The sequence below is a fragment of the Cajanus cajan genome, chromosome 4, assembly GCF_000230855.2.
Source record: "Cajanus cajan strain Asha chromosome 4, NIPB_CcT2T_4, whole genome shotgun sequence".
Taxonomy (NCBI): domain Eukaryota; kingdom Viridiplantae; phylum Streptophyta; class Magnoliopsida; order Fabales; family Fabaceae; genus Cajanus; species Cajanus cajan.
This window is the reverse complement of record NC_138520.1, coordinates 54868552-54881465: the sequence shown is the minus strand read 5'-3', so window position 1 is coordinate 54881465 and position 12914 is coordinate 54868552. Positions and strand designations below refer to the sequence as shown.

Below are 12914 nucleotides of genomic sequence, written 5' to 3'. Positions count from 1 at the left end.
TTAAAAACTTTAAATTGAACAATTGGATCGTTGAAATTTGATATAGAACATGAGTTATTGAACGAAGTAAGTCTAGGTAGACTTACTTTTTGAGTAAAAGGATCCCTCTTCTTTAGTTATTTACAAAATCAAATATGTTTTTATATAAAAAATAAATAAATGTTTATAGTCCTATAATATACTTATTTAATAGTTATTTAGTTATTATTATAATTTATAATGAAGTATATATACAAATAAGTATTATATTTAAATATATAAATTATATTATATTTAAAATTTATATAAATAGATATTTTTAAAGAAATAATTCATATTGTATATTTATAATAAATAATTTATCTTGTGATGTAAGATTATTTTTAAATATTTATAATTTATTTTAAAATATTAAAATTTAATTTAAATAAATATAATAAATATAAATTAAAATAGACATTAAAAAGAATCCTTAAATTCGTTCTTGTAAAAAAATAAACTTCCAAAAATACTTTCTTGTGAAATAGTTATTTGTGTTTAATATAACATTATTTTAAATACTCTTTTGACTAATTTAAGACAAACTTTTTTCTTTTAATTAAGCTAAACATAAGATTTTTTTTCCAATTGCTTGTGTTATTCAGTTTCATCATATTTATGACTTTTTTTTCCCTTACATTAACTGTGTTTCATTATTTTCATGTAGGTAAATTTAATAGAATAAGTTTTAAAATTGTCTTAAAAAAAATATTCACCATTTTCAAAAGTTAATATTAACTCAAATTTTAAAGTTAAAAGAACAAAATAAATTTGTATTATAAAATAAAAGACAATATATTTCGGCCTTTTAATTGCTATAAAATTTTATTTCAGTCCCCATCACTATTCATTAATGATGTATGTGACAACCATACATCAGTGAACAAACTTGATGTTTTTATTTTTTTTATTTTGAGGACAAACTTAATGTTTCTTAAATTATAACAAATAAATTTCTTATAAATTTTGCCATTAAGTTTACAATTTTAGATGAAGGCTAAAATGTTTTATAAAATCTTTATTAAAAAAAAGCATCTTTAAGGACTAAAATCATAAAATAAAATTTTATTAAAATTAATCCCGTAAAAAAAATTATAAAGACTAGAATCATAAATGAGGTATATTATACGAAATAGAAACATATCTAAGTCGTATTAATGTTACTCTCTTTGTGCTAGTTTTAGCTTCTAGCTGTATGATCCATCAAGTTCGATGTGTCCTTAGGAAATGTTGTTCGATATGATTATGGTTTCTAAATTTCAAACAAGTGCCAAATTCTCGAATAATTTCAAACAATTATTTACACATAAAGCTGCACCTGTTTAAAATCCTCCACCACAATTACCAATACTATCTTTACCAAGAAAGCAGAGTGACAAGATTTGATCTAAGCAAGAAATCTTTATTAACACTACCCAAGTTGAATGAAGAGAGGGAAGAGGAAAAGATCGAAATAAGCATTGTGTCACAATCTGGATCTCAATACTTTTTCAAGTTGAAATTGCAGATTACAATCACAGACAATGTTTTTTTTTTTTTGTCTATAATCTTCCTAGTAATTAGTACAGTAGCATTTGGGGTGGCAAAACGAACAAATATGCAATTGTAAATCAGAAACCACTGTGTCCAGACAACTTTGTGGATCCTCTCTGCTCTCACTGTTAAATGTTCACATAGGTCCTGCTTTTCAGGAACAGCAGGATTACATCATGCTGGCAAATGAAGCTTTTGGTTGTTCTTCCAGCTGCATGGCACAATTTTTTAATGCTCAAAATTTAGATGAACAAAGATTGCTAACATAATAAATAAATGGAACTAAAAAGTGGGTCAATTTACCTTTGGAAATAGTAATAGAAGAAATCAGCATAGAGCAGTGTTTGAACAAGGCCAGAAATCCATGCTGCAAGAAAACATAATAAAAGGATTTAGGAAGACATTTTCAGAATATAGTGTAATTTTTTAGTAACCTATTGTGCTTTTATTGTGGGGGAAAGAAGAGGCTGTTTATTGCTTTGCCTGAACAACAATCACGTGTTATAAAGACAACGTTTTCCTCATGTCTTGGGTGGCAACAAGTCATGCCAAGCAATTAGGCTTAGACCTAGGCCTATGGCGACTAATACTTTTACATGTTTAATTTCAAGTGAAAAGGGACCAGTTTGTTTAAAATTTAAATAACAAATTATAAAAACATGCTTTTTAAAAAGTATTTTAAGAAATAGATAAGAGTTGTTTCTTAAAAAAACAAAAAGGAAGAAAACTGTTTTTCTTTAGAAAAATAAGCAGCTTAGACAAATGTATCAAAAAAGTAAGAAAAACTGCTTATTTTATTACATTTTTTTTAACAAAAAAAAAAGTTTAAACAAATGGACCCAAGGTCCTTTGTAATGAATATTGAACAATTGTGCTGTCTAATGAGAAACCACTACCATTTTCCAACAAGGGAAAAGTAAACAAAAATACCTTAACTTTATCACTTTCTTGTTTATGGTTGGTACAAGTAAATGATCAATAACCTAAGCTTCCAATTTCTTTTCTTTTAAAAGAAAAGAAATAGTAATATCAAAACCAGTGCTGATTGATATTCTATCAGAGTATATTAGCTTACGAGTACCAGCTAAATTTAGCTTACGAGTACCAGCTAAATAGTAGGAAGTACTCCACATTAGAACAGCAAGACACGTTATTATTGATACCTATTTGATGAATCAGAAAACAGAAATATCTATATTTAACATTATCTTTCTCATTGAAGCTGCTACTTTAACATCAGAAGCAATAATGGGATGCACCAAATCAATATTTCAAAGATGTGGAGCAACAGAAACTCACTTCATGAAAATTGTAATTTATAATACCAAACATGCATGCACATAAAGGAAATATGATTTTTAGATGGAAATGAACAAAGTAAAACTGCTTCAGTAATGAATTCCATGCAGTAAATAGAAGATGGATTTGGTGAATATTTTAAAAGGCTTGCACAACCAGGTTTATTCTATGGTTGTTTGAACGAGGAAAGTAACATCTTAGAACACTATAAATGCATCTCAAATAATTTCAAATACTATGAAAATGAGAATATGCAATGAAAAAGTTACCACAATCCATGCCATAGTATTGAATAATGCAGAGAGTGTGGTAACTTAATCTATAACAATTAATAAAGACGATATAGTATTTTGTATACACATTTTATTCAGACAATTTTCTCCTCATAGCTACTCTCAAATCAGTTCACCCGCTCTCCTATTACAAACTACCCACTATTTTGTAACTTCTATTATTTTTATTTTTTATTTTAAATAAATATATAGAGATATGGAGTGTCTCTCTCTTCCTAGTAATTATAATAAGTGTAGAAGCAAAAAATAATAGTAACCATAAAACAGACTAAGCGAGAATCATACTTATCCAATGGACAAAGTGGGGCTCAGTAAAGTAGCGATAGATCCAGTTGAGAATGTATAATGCTCTGTATCCACTGCATTTAGCCAGATAAAAATATTATAAACATTGATTCAATGACTCAGACTTCAAGCAAAAAAGATTGCAAATCAGTTGAACAAGCTCATAAGAATTTATTCAAATGCACATACATCACATCATGAGCAAATTACAGGGAAATTATATACAAATGAAATGAACTACTGAAACAAATGACAAAAGATTTGTGGAACCTGAATCGTTTAGCCCTCAAACAGTTGAATTGAAAGTAACAAAAACCATTTTGAATGGAGTTCTTAATTAGTTTCTTAGATATAGAATCATACAAAATGCAAATTAAAAGCTTGTAAAAGTTAACAATTTAATGTACAGACTACGTTTATTTGATGTCCCAGCAGCCCCAACCCTCGTATGCTTTACTCTTAGTGGCTAGAATGAATAAAAAATGGGGAACTGTATTAGAATTCATAGAAATTGGCAGTGAAAGTTGAAAACGGTTCAGAAAGGAGAAGAGATGAAGAAAACCAAGAAAAGCCAAGGGGCCATTTGATTTGAGAAAATGTTTTTTGTTTTCATTTGTTTTCACTGTTTCCTATAAAAAACTTTTTCGAAAGCAATAAGCAAAGTTATAATAAGGTGGCCTTTTTGTAACTAAAACTGAACATTTTCTCAAACCAAACAGCCCCCAAGGGTGTGTTTGGTTTGAGGAAATAATTTTTGCTTTTATTTTCTTGTTTCACAAATAATTACAAATATGTCACATTATTTTTGCTCTGAAGGAAGGCAAAGGGTCACAATGCAGGGGGCACCTGACACATTCTTGGAAAGGAAAAACATCAAGTTGCCCACCTTTGATGGAAAGGACCCTTATGCTGGATTGCCAAGGCAGAGAAATCCTTCAAGGCTCAGGGAATCAAACCTTTACAGAATGGTTGCTTTTATTAGCTTGGACGGGATCACAATCCACTAGTTTCGTTTTTTAAAGAAAACGACATTGGAGTTACCTTGGGAAGAATTTGTTGTGGCACTATGATACGATGTTTGGTGAGAGAAGTTAAGGGAACGTGTATTAACAGTTGGCCAGACTGAGGCAAATGAGCACGTGGAAAAAGTCAAACTTTGGGTGGCATGGCCAATGTCAGTGATGGAAGAGCAATTGTTGGGTTTCTTCTTGGGGCTTGGAGGCAAGAAACTAAATCTCGGGTCAGAACCCATGACCTGAAAGATAAGACGAAAGCAATATTATTGGCCCAAGATGAGAAGTTGCGACCTTCAGGAGGTCACCATGGATCCATACCCAAGGGCCCAATTTTGCTTATCATCCACATTCTGGTTTGAGTGTGATAACTAGGGTGGGTTCATCACCAATTGGATTGCATAGCCTACTGCATGAGTAAGGGGAAAAAGTAACCAGTGGTGGCAAGGCAGATCCAGGTGTGGAGCAAGACAACCAACTAGAAGCAGAGTGAGACTACCAACGAGGAAGACATACAATGGGACCTTTGTTATTAGTTGTAGGTGGCTTTGACTTTTTTGTGGTCCCAATCAAAATACCATAGTAGTTAATCCCGGATAGCGGAGCGGAGCGGTCAACCCTAAAAAAGGGATAGCGGGATAACGCGGAGTGGGATAGCCGCTATTTTAATATTAATTTATATATATTAAATAATTAATAATATATATATAAAAATAGAAACATAACTTAATTTATATATTAAATATTTTTAATAATAAAAATTTATAATAGTTAAACTAAATAAAAAGGAATTAAGAAAACAAAATATTTAAGGTCTTATATTTAATATTTTATTACTTAAAATATTATCTGAATTATAATAATAATTAATAATAAAGAGAAGTTACTTTCTAAAAAAAAATAGTGAAGTAAAAGGCCCTTAATCAAATCAGAAGAAAAAATAAAACTTGGCCCATTTGGCCCAACTTTTCCAACCCTAATTATTTTTTTACCCATTTAGCCCAACTTTTCCAACCCTAATTATTTTTCCACCCTTCTAATCCTGAGAGTCAAGCTGTCGCCGCAGCCTTCAGCCCTTCCCTCTTAGTAGAAGACAAGTCTGTAGATGCTGAAGAAGACAAAGCCACCATCGGAGAAGACAGAGCCCCTGTCAGAGAAGACGAATCAACGGAGATCCGCCAGAGAAGACAAATCGACGGAGATTCGTCGGAGAAGAAGATAGATCGGCGGAGATCCGCCGGAAAAAGAAGAGAAGATTCGTCGCCCAACCGCGCCACGCTCTGCCGCTTTCGCGGCCGCTCCGCTCCTTCAAAGCGCTCCGCAACAAACTTTTTGAAGCGGCACGAAGCCGCTCCGCTCCGACGCGCCGCGATTGCAGCCGCGACAACCGCTATTGACTACTATGCAAAATACATTTTCATTTGTTTCTATTCTAGTTATTAAATTCGAACCTTGAGGACAAGGTTTGTTGTTTAGGAGGGGTGTTATTATTAGGACTATGGCAAAGGGAGGGTGAGTTAGACAATTAGGATCCCGATTAGTTAGTTACGGGGTTAAATAAATAAGAGGATGCTAGGGGGAAGGGGATCATCTATCGAGTATCATTTTTGTAAATTGAGCTTTAGCACTTTGTGATGGGAAAACCCTAGGAGAAGAGATTTCTCCCGTATTCCTTGTTCTTTGCATCTAATTCAATAATATTTGTCTTTTATTTCACATTCCTAATTCTTGGTTCGTAACAAAACCACTACTAAGCTCATACCATGCAGGAATAGATATCAACAAAGATAATAAATTCTAGTATTTTGGTCATTCATCATAAAGTGAAATAACCTTAGAACATAACAGCTGCTAATTCCGTTTCCAACACAAATGCAATAACATGAACCACAGGAATCATGGAAATATATAATAATTTTTAGAATCAGATAAAGAACAATATCTTACCCAAGAAGAAAGACATATTGTCCAGTCAAATTGTCAATATTTCTAGTTCTCTGTAAAAGTACTAGTTGAGGAAGTATAGCAACAGCTTCCAAATACAGGGAAAATGTCCACATCACCTATTCCATGCATAAGTATTTTCAGAAAGTAAGTGAAAGTTACACAATCAACTTTTAAAAACAGTCAGAAGGACATGTAAATGTTTACACAACAGTTACTATAGTATATACCACAAATAACAGCTGATGCATACTAACCTCCTTAAATGTGAATTTCTCATTGATTAATAGGGCCAATAGTAAGCAGGGCAATACAAGAAAGTAATGCCGAAAGGTATCTTGGTCTTTGTCGTATGATCTACGAACAACCTTGTGGTACCTCATGTACCATACAATAGAAAATGAGCTTCCCAAGAATATCAACTTCATAACGGTATTATAGAGAGATACATAATTAGTAAAGATATCCAAATAGCGAGCAGCAAAAACAACTGCATAAAGTTCTTGAGTCTTCAATGAGACACCTGCACACAAAATATAAGATGCAACCAAAGTCAGGGTCCAAAAGATATATGAAATGTATTTTAAAAACTAAGCCACAGTCAATCAATGGCCAAAATATGAAAAATGAAAAATCACAGCTACGTGGGTGTATACTGCTTTAATGAATAAGTCTTGCTTACTTTACTGCCTTTTCCTTCATAGGATAAAATAGCTTTGTTCTTCCCTTATGTAGAAAGACACAAACATAGGAGGGAAAAACACATGCATATTGATGCAGCACAAAATTTGTATTTTATAATTACATGTCAGACTTCGGTTTAGCCTATTAATTGTTCATTAGCACAGCAGAAACACAGACAGTACTTGAGTCACAGTAGCAAGAGAAATACTCAATTACAATAACTTAAGCAGCAGCCAAACACATAGTTATGCTTGACCACCTTTATCCTGCATCACTTGCATAACTCTTACAGTTCCCTTTATTTGTGTATGACTATAACTACATACATATAATTATTACCTATATACTGGTCTCATTTCACAAACTTTACCAATATAGAACTCTGAAACTTGCCATTTCTTTCTCAAGGCGTAATTGACAAAGCAAAAGGTTAGTCTGACTATATATAAAAAGTCCTATTTCCGAAAGATACTCAAACTTTTAGAATCCTACTTTGAGATTAACGAACTGGTTCACATCGCTGTCTGTTGATAAGTGACATTTGTTTAGACATAAAACAAACTTCTTTCCTCAAAATTCAGAAATGATAGGTTGTATTGTATCTATTTTAGAAGAAGGCAACAAGCATCATTACCACTAATTCCCAACCTTAGTTTCACATAAAGGGGTCAAGATCCAAGATGATTCCTCACTCATAATAGAACATGTATAATAGTTCTTCACATTGAATGGAAAGATATCATCCAGATAAAAAAATAAAAAAATAAATAAAGAATAAAAAAGGGGCACTACAGGCTCCTCCAATCATAAAAAACACCAAAAAAAAAAAAAATCTAACAGGCATGGAACCAGTAAATCGAAGCCTATTGTATCAACAAGAAATGCTGCTTCCGACACCAAAATCCTAACAATGGACTTTGAAAGCAACGCCCAAATCCCCATATTATTTTTCGGGTCCCCTTAGGCACCTTCATTTGAAGACAATTCTATTCGAGAAATCATCAGACACTAAACGTGAACACATCTCTCAACAGAGATTCGAACCTTGGTTCCCCACATTGTGGAAGACAAGCCAAAGCCTCCATACAATAAAGTGACAACTCTAAGGTCACAAACAAAAACCTCCTTTTTTGATTTTATAACAATGACATCATAGCTTGAACCTAAAACTCAGCGCATACTATCCATATCCAACATTACAACCAAAAGGGCAAGTACCAAACAATTTCACACACACACAATGTCGCAATCCTAGTCATTGAAAAGGATTAGAAATATCATCTCAAATCCACACTCCTTGCCCAAACAACGGGGTTTCGGAGCATTTCCGTTCAACCAAAATCGACACAAGAAGAAGAGGGAACATTGAGCAATAAGCATGATATGGGAAATCGAGGAGGCGTTGGGATGGGAAAGGAAAAGAGAGAGAAAAGGAACGAACCGGCGCAGGACTTGATGGTGTGGATCTTGAGGAGGAGGACGAGGACGCTGGCCAAATGGGTCATGTCCGCAGCTAACCTGAAAATATTCATGTTTGCTTGGATCGGATCTGCGACGGGTCGACCCGGATCTTGAGCCTGCAACAATCGGTTTCACGCGCAGTGCTGTGGCCGTTGCATACAAGCAGAGAAGACTTCAGAACATGTCGGGCTGGGGCTGGGGGTGGCTTCACTCTTACTCTCTTTGCTTTTCTTTTTTTTTTTTTTTTTTTTTCCTTTTCTATTTTCCGTGCAAATAACGTTATTAAGGAGCTACGCTTAAAATCCATGTCGATAGTTTTTGATAATTAATTAATATTTAGTGGTGTCAAGAAAAAAAATTAATATTTACCTACGCTTATGCATGTTATTTATTTATTAAAAATAACTATCATGTGATAAATAATAATAAAAAATTAAGGAAAATATTAGCCGTGCAACCCTTGATTTTTTTTAATTGTTTTTATAAAGACTAGCAAGAAAAAGGCACTTCGTGCCTATTGAAAAAATAAATAAATAAATAAAAATGAGAAATTATTCATAAAAAGTAATTATTAAAAAATAAATAAAAGATAAAATGGTTTATATAAAAATAAAAATTAAAAATAATTATTGAAAGTGTAATCCTTTTATATATTAGTATAAATTTATTAGTTTCAAGATTTTAAATTTGATTAAGAATATTTTTTCTAATTTTTTAAAATAAAAGAGTATAATGGTCCAAAAAAGTGGAGACCAAGGTGGTTACCAAAAAGTGTATCCCTTTTATATATCAGTATAGATAGAAAAAGTTACGAATGTGGTTTCAATAACAATCGAATTCAGCTGTTTATACTTCTAATTATGGTAATTTTTTTTCCTCTTCGATCATTAGAGTGATTCTAAAATTAATAAATTAATTTTTTTTTTACAATTATAATGCTTAAAATATATTAGAAATATTACTCTACATAATTTTAATCGTAAGAAAAAGATCAAAGAAAATAAAAAATTTATTTATACTTATATTGCTTCATAATCATAAATTTTTGTTAACAGGGAGACCAAACAGTTATTATATTTTAGGAACGTGAGCTTCTCTACAATTTATGGAAGGAAACTAAATGTGAATTTTGTTATTAATTTTAGTTAACATAAAAGAAAATATATAAAAAATAATAAATAATTAGGTTGTATAGTTTCATACCTTTCCAAAATAATTCTCAAATCTTTATAGAATACATTAATGAGGAAAACCCAATACAATAACAACAATTTAATAAAAGAATTATAACGCAATAGAAATTAAATCTTCCTACTTGTAAAAATCAACAAGGAATATCAACAAAATATAGCAAAAATAGATAACCAAATGTACAAGAAATTCAAACATTTTTTAACATGGAAAACTCCTCAATGTAAGGGTAAAGATCACAAGTTGTCCAGACTAAATAAAAACTCTACTATGATCAACAAAGAGTCCAAGAGAGTCTCTAAAGAAAGCATCAAACATTGTTTACAATAGTCAAAGCAAACCAAACACAAATGCTTACAAATGAAAAATAAGAAGATGAAAAGCTTGAAAACATAATTGTTATTGCAAGACATTTTTCTCCCACTCTAGATTTTCATTCAACAATCCAACCGTTGTGTAACACCCCGAATTTTTCTACTAATACTACGAATAATTATTATTTATTTTTATATTTATGAAGATTATTTTCTTATAATTATTTTGATTAATTAAATGTGCTTGATTGATTTTTTAAAGGTTTTTATTAATAATCATTTATGAAAATTATTTTGTATAATATTATTAATTATGATATTTTGTTATAATTATTATTTGAAGAAAATTATGTTTTAAATTGTATTGATATTTTATTTTAATTTGATATATATATATTATTTATTTATTTATTAACTACTAATTCTGGATTCCATAGCCCCGGAACGGACCGTTCCAGTTTGGGAATGGGCCGTTCCAACTCAAGCATTCATGAGTAAAATTTCAACCCAGAACGGGCCGTTCGACTTTGGGAACGGGCCGTTCTGGATGTGATTTAAAAGAACGAAGTATTGACTCAGAACGGGTCGTTCCACCTTGAAACGGGTCGTTCTGAAAACCCCAGAACGGGCCGTTCTGATTTTGGAATGGGTCGTTCTTGGAGAGGCTTTTGTACGTGTTCTACGGGCTCAGAACGGACCGTTCCGGATTCGGAACAGGCCGTTTTGGCCACGGCCTGATGCCTATAAATGCGTTCCGGCACTCCAGAAAAACGCATTTTTCACTTTTGACATTTTTCCTCCTTCCTCTCTGAAGACGAAGGGGAACCTAGAGGGGGTGACCAACAAGATTCAGCTCCTTCTTATCGAGGTAAGGGGGAGTGAGAAATCTTGCTCTGGGTGTGGGAATATATGTTGGGTAGTGGGATTGGCCCCTAATCCTGTGTATTGCTGTATTTTTGTATGCTCATGTATGAGGGGTTTCTCCCAATTGTATCTGTTTTGCTTATTATTTTTCTTATATGCAATTAATTATATGATTTTAGATTTCTATAGGTTCCTATGGGAAACCCTATGAGAAATAGACAAAATATGAATATTTTCTGTTTTGATTTCTGATTGCTCTATTGTATTCCTTGTTAAATGTAATGTGTAAGTATGTGATTAATTTTGAAAATAAACATGTTTTGACATGATTTAGAGTGCTCTATGGGTTCCTGCGGGAAACCCTATGAGAAATAGGCAAAATATGAATATTTTCTGTTTTGATTTCTGATTGTTCTGTTATATTCCTTGTTTGATGATATGTAAAAATATGTATTTAATTTTATAAATAAACGAGTTTTGATATAAATTAAAGTGCTCTATGGAGGCTTTGTGAATATGATGAGATAATGTGAAATGTGATTGAGATATGAGATATGAAATGTGATAATGAAATATGATGACGAAATGTGATGATGTGAAATGACCATGGGAAATGATAATGTGATATGAGAATGCATAGAGTCTTGATTGACATGCATCATTTGCATAAGTGTTTTAAGGGTACGATATGAAATACACCGCCAGAGAAGGCCCCCTAGTGTAAAAGCTTTGGGGATTAGTCCTTGGGGATAGCTCGGTTTGGAAGTCCCAGTCTCGCCCATTGTGTGCATGGGATGTATCTTGCGCGGCTTAGCTATCCCGACGAGACTCTGGTAGTATATCCTTCTAGTGAGAGTGTGCAGAGGGTGTGACCCGGCATGTACTCCTAGACTACTCTTCGTGTATTGCTAGCGGCAATATGTCATGTGATGTTTTACTGGCGCCACATGCATGATAATATGTAGTCCGTGTCCATACATGCGCATTTTCAATGTTATATGATAAAGTGATGGTTTATGTCTTGGATGAGTGAGATGAAATATTGTTATTAACATATCTATGCTATATTTGTCTTGTTTGTGTTTGGCTATCCAGCGTATATTTCTATACCGTGAGCTAGAGTGAGATGTTTCTCACTCCCTTTTCTCGTGTTGTTTTGTTTTGACTATTATACAGGTGATCATCAGCGTGAGGCTGAAGATGTTGGTGATGAAGCTTAGGCTTCTATGTTAGGTTTTTCTCTGATAGGACATGTGACATCGGGACATAGATAGGATTAGTTTAAGATTATCTTATTAAATTATTTTGGAAAATTCAATTTTATTTCTTTGTAATTTTACCGGCATGTTATTTGGATTAAGTTTATGAATGTGAACTCTTTACCCTTACGTGGTTGGAAATTTGATTTTTATTGATGAAAAATTTTATTTTTTTTATAATTACTGTATATGTATGTTGGGGTAAAGGGTGTCACATTAAGTGGTATCAGAGCAGGTCGATCCAATCGACTGTGTGTGTTATGTGCTTATCACGACTCTGTTGTGTACTCTGACTGTGTCTTGTTTGTTGTGTACTATGATGATGTTGATGATGATGATGATGTTCTTCTTGTGTTGGTATTGTTGAGTTTGATGTTGTTAAGTTATTTTGTAATTAGAGGAATGATAGTCATGATAGTGTTAGCTAATACCATTATGACTGCTCTTCTTCATTCTTATGGTTGCTTATTTGTTTGATACTTCTTGCTTACATAAGAGGTAGTGGTTGAGTGATATCGCTTGTGTTGCAAGCATATGTGCGAGTAGTGGTAGACGAGATATTGTGCTAATATTGTAGGAACTATTGAGGCCTTAGATTTGGGTAAGACGTTGATATTTTTTTTTAGTGTATTAAGAGTTTACGATTGGTGGAATTTTTAAAAGCTATAGTTGTAGCGCTTGAATCCAAGGATGATGTATGTTGAGAATTGGAGTTTTGATATTCTTAAGGAGAGATTGAAGTGTTGATGATTTCTA

The 12914-nt window shown here is 32.6% G+C and overlaps 1 protein-coding gene across 1 annotated transcript; it reads right to left on the bottom strand.

The window, feature by feature from the left end:
- Positions 1 to 1399: 1399 nt before the first annotated feature.
- ERD2B (endoplasmic reticulum retention defective 2B) lies at positions 1400 to 8767 on the bottom strand. The gene is made up of 6 exons (XM_020352080.3): positions 8511 to 8767; positions 6643 to 6908; positions 6389 to 6504; positions 3429 to 3502; positions 1855 to 1918; positions 1400 to 1762 (listed from the first exon to the last, which is right to left on the bottom strand). The coding sequence occupies exons 1-6, from the start codon at positions 8599 to 8601 to the stop codon at positions 1726 to 1728; spliced, it is 648 nt and encodes a 215-aa protein (XP_020207669.1). The 5' UTR covers positions 8602 to 8767; the 3' UTR covers positions 1400 to 1725.
- Positions 8768 to 12914: the final 4147 nt, after the last annotated feature.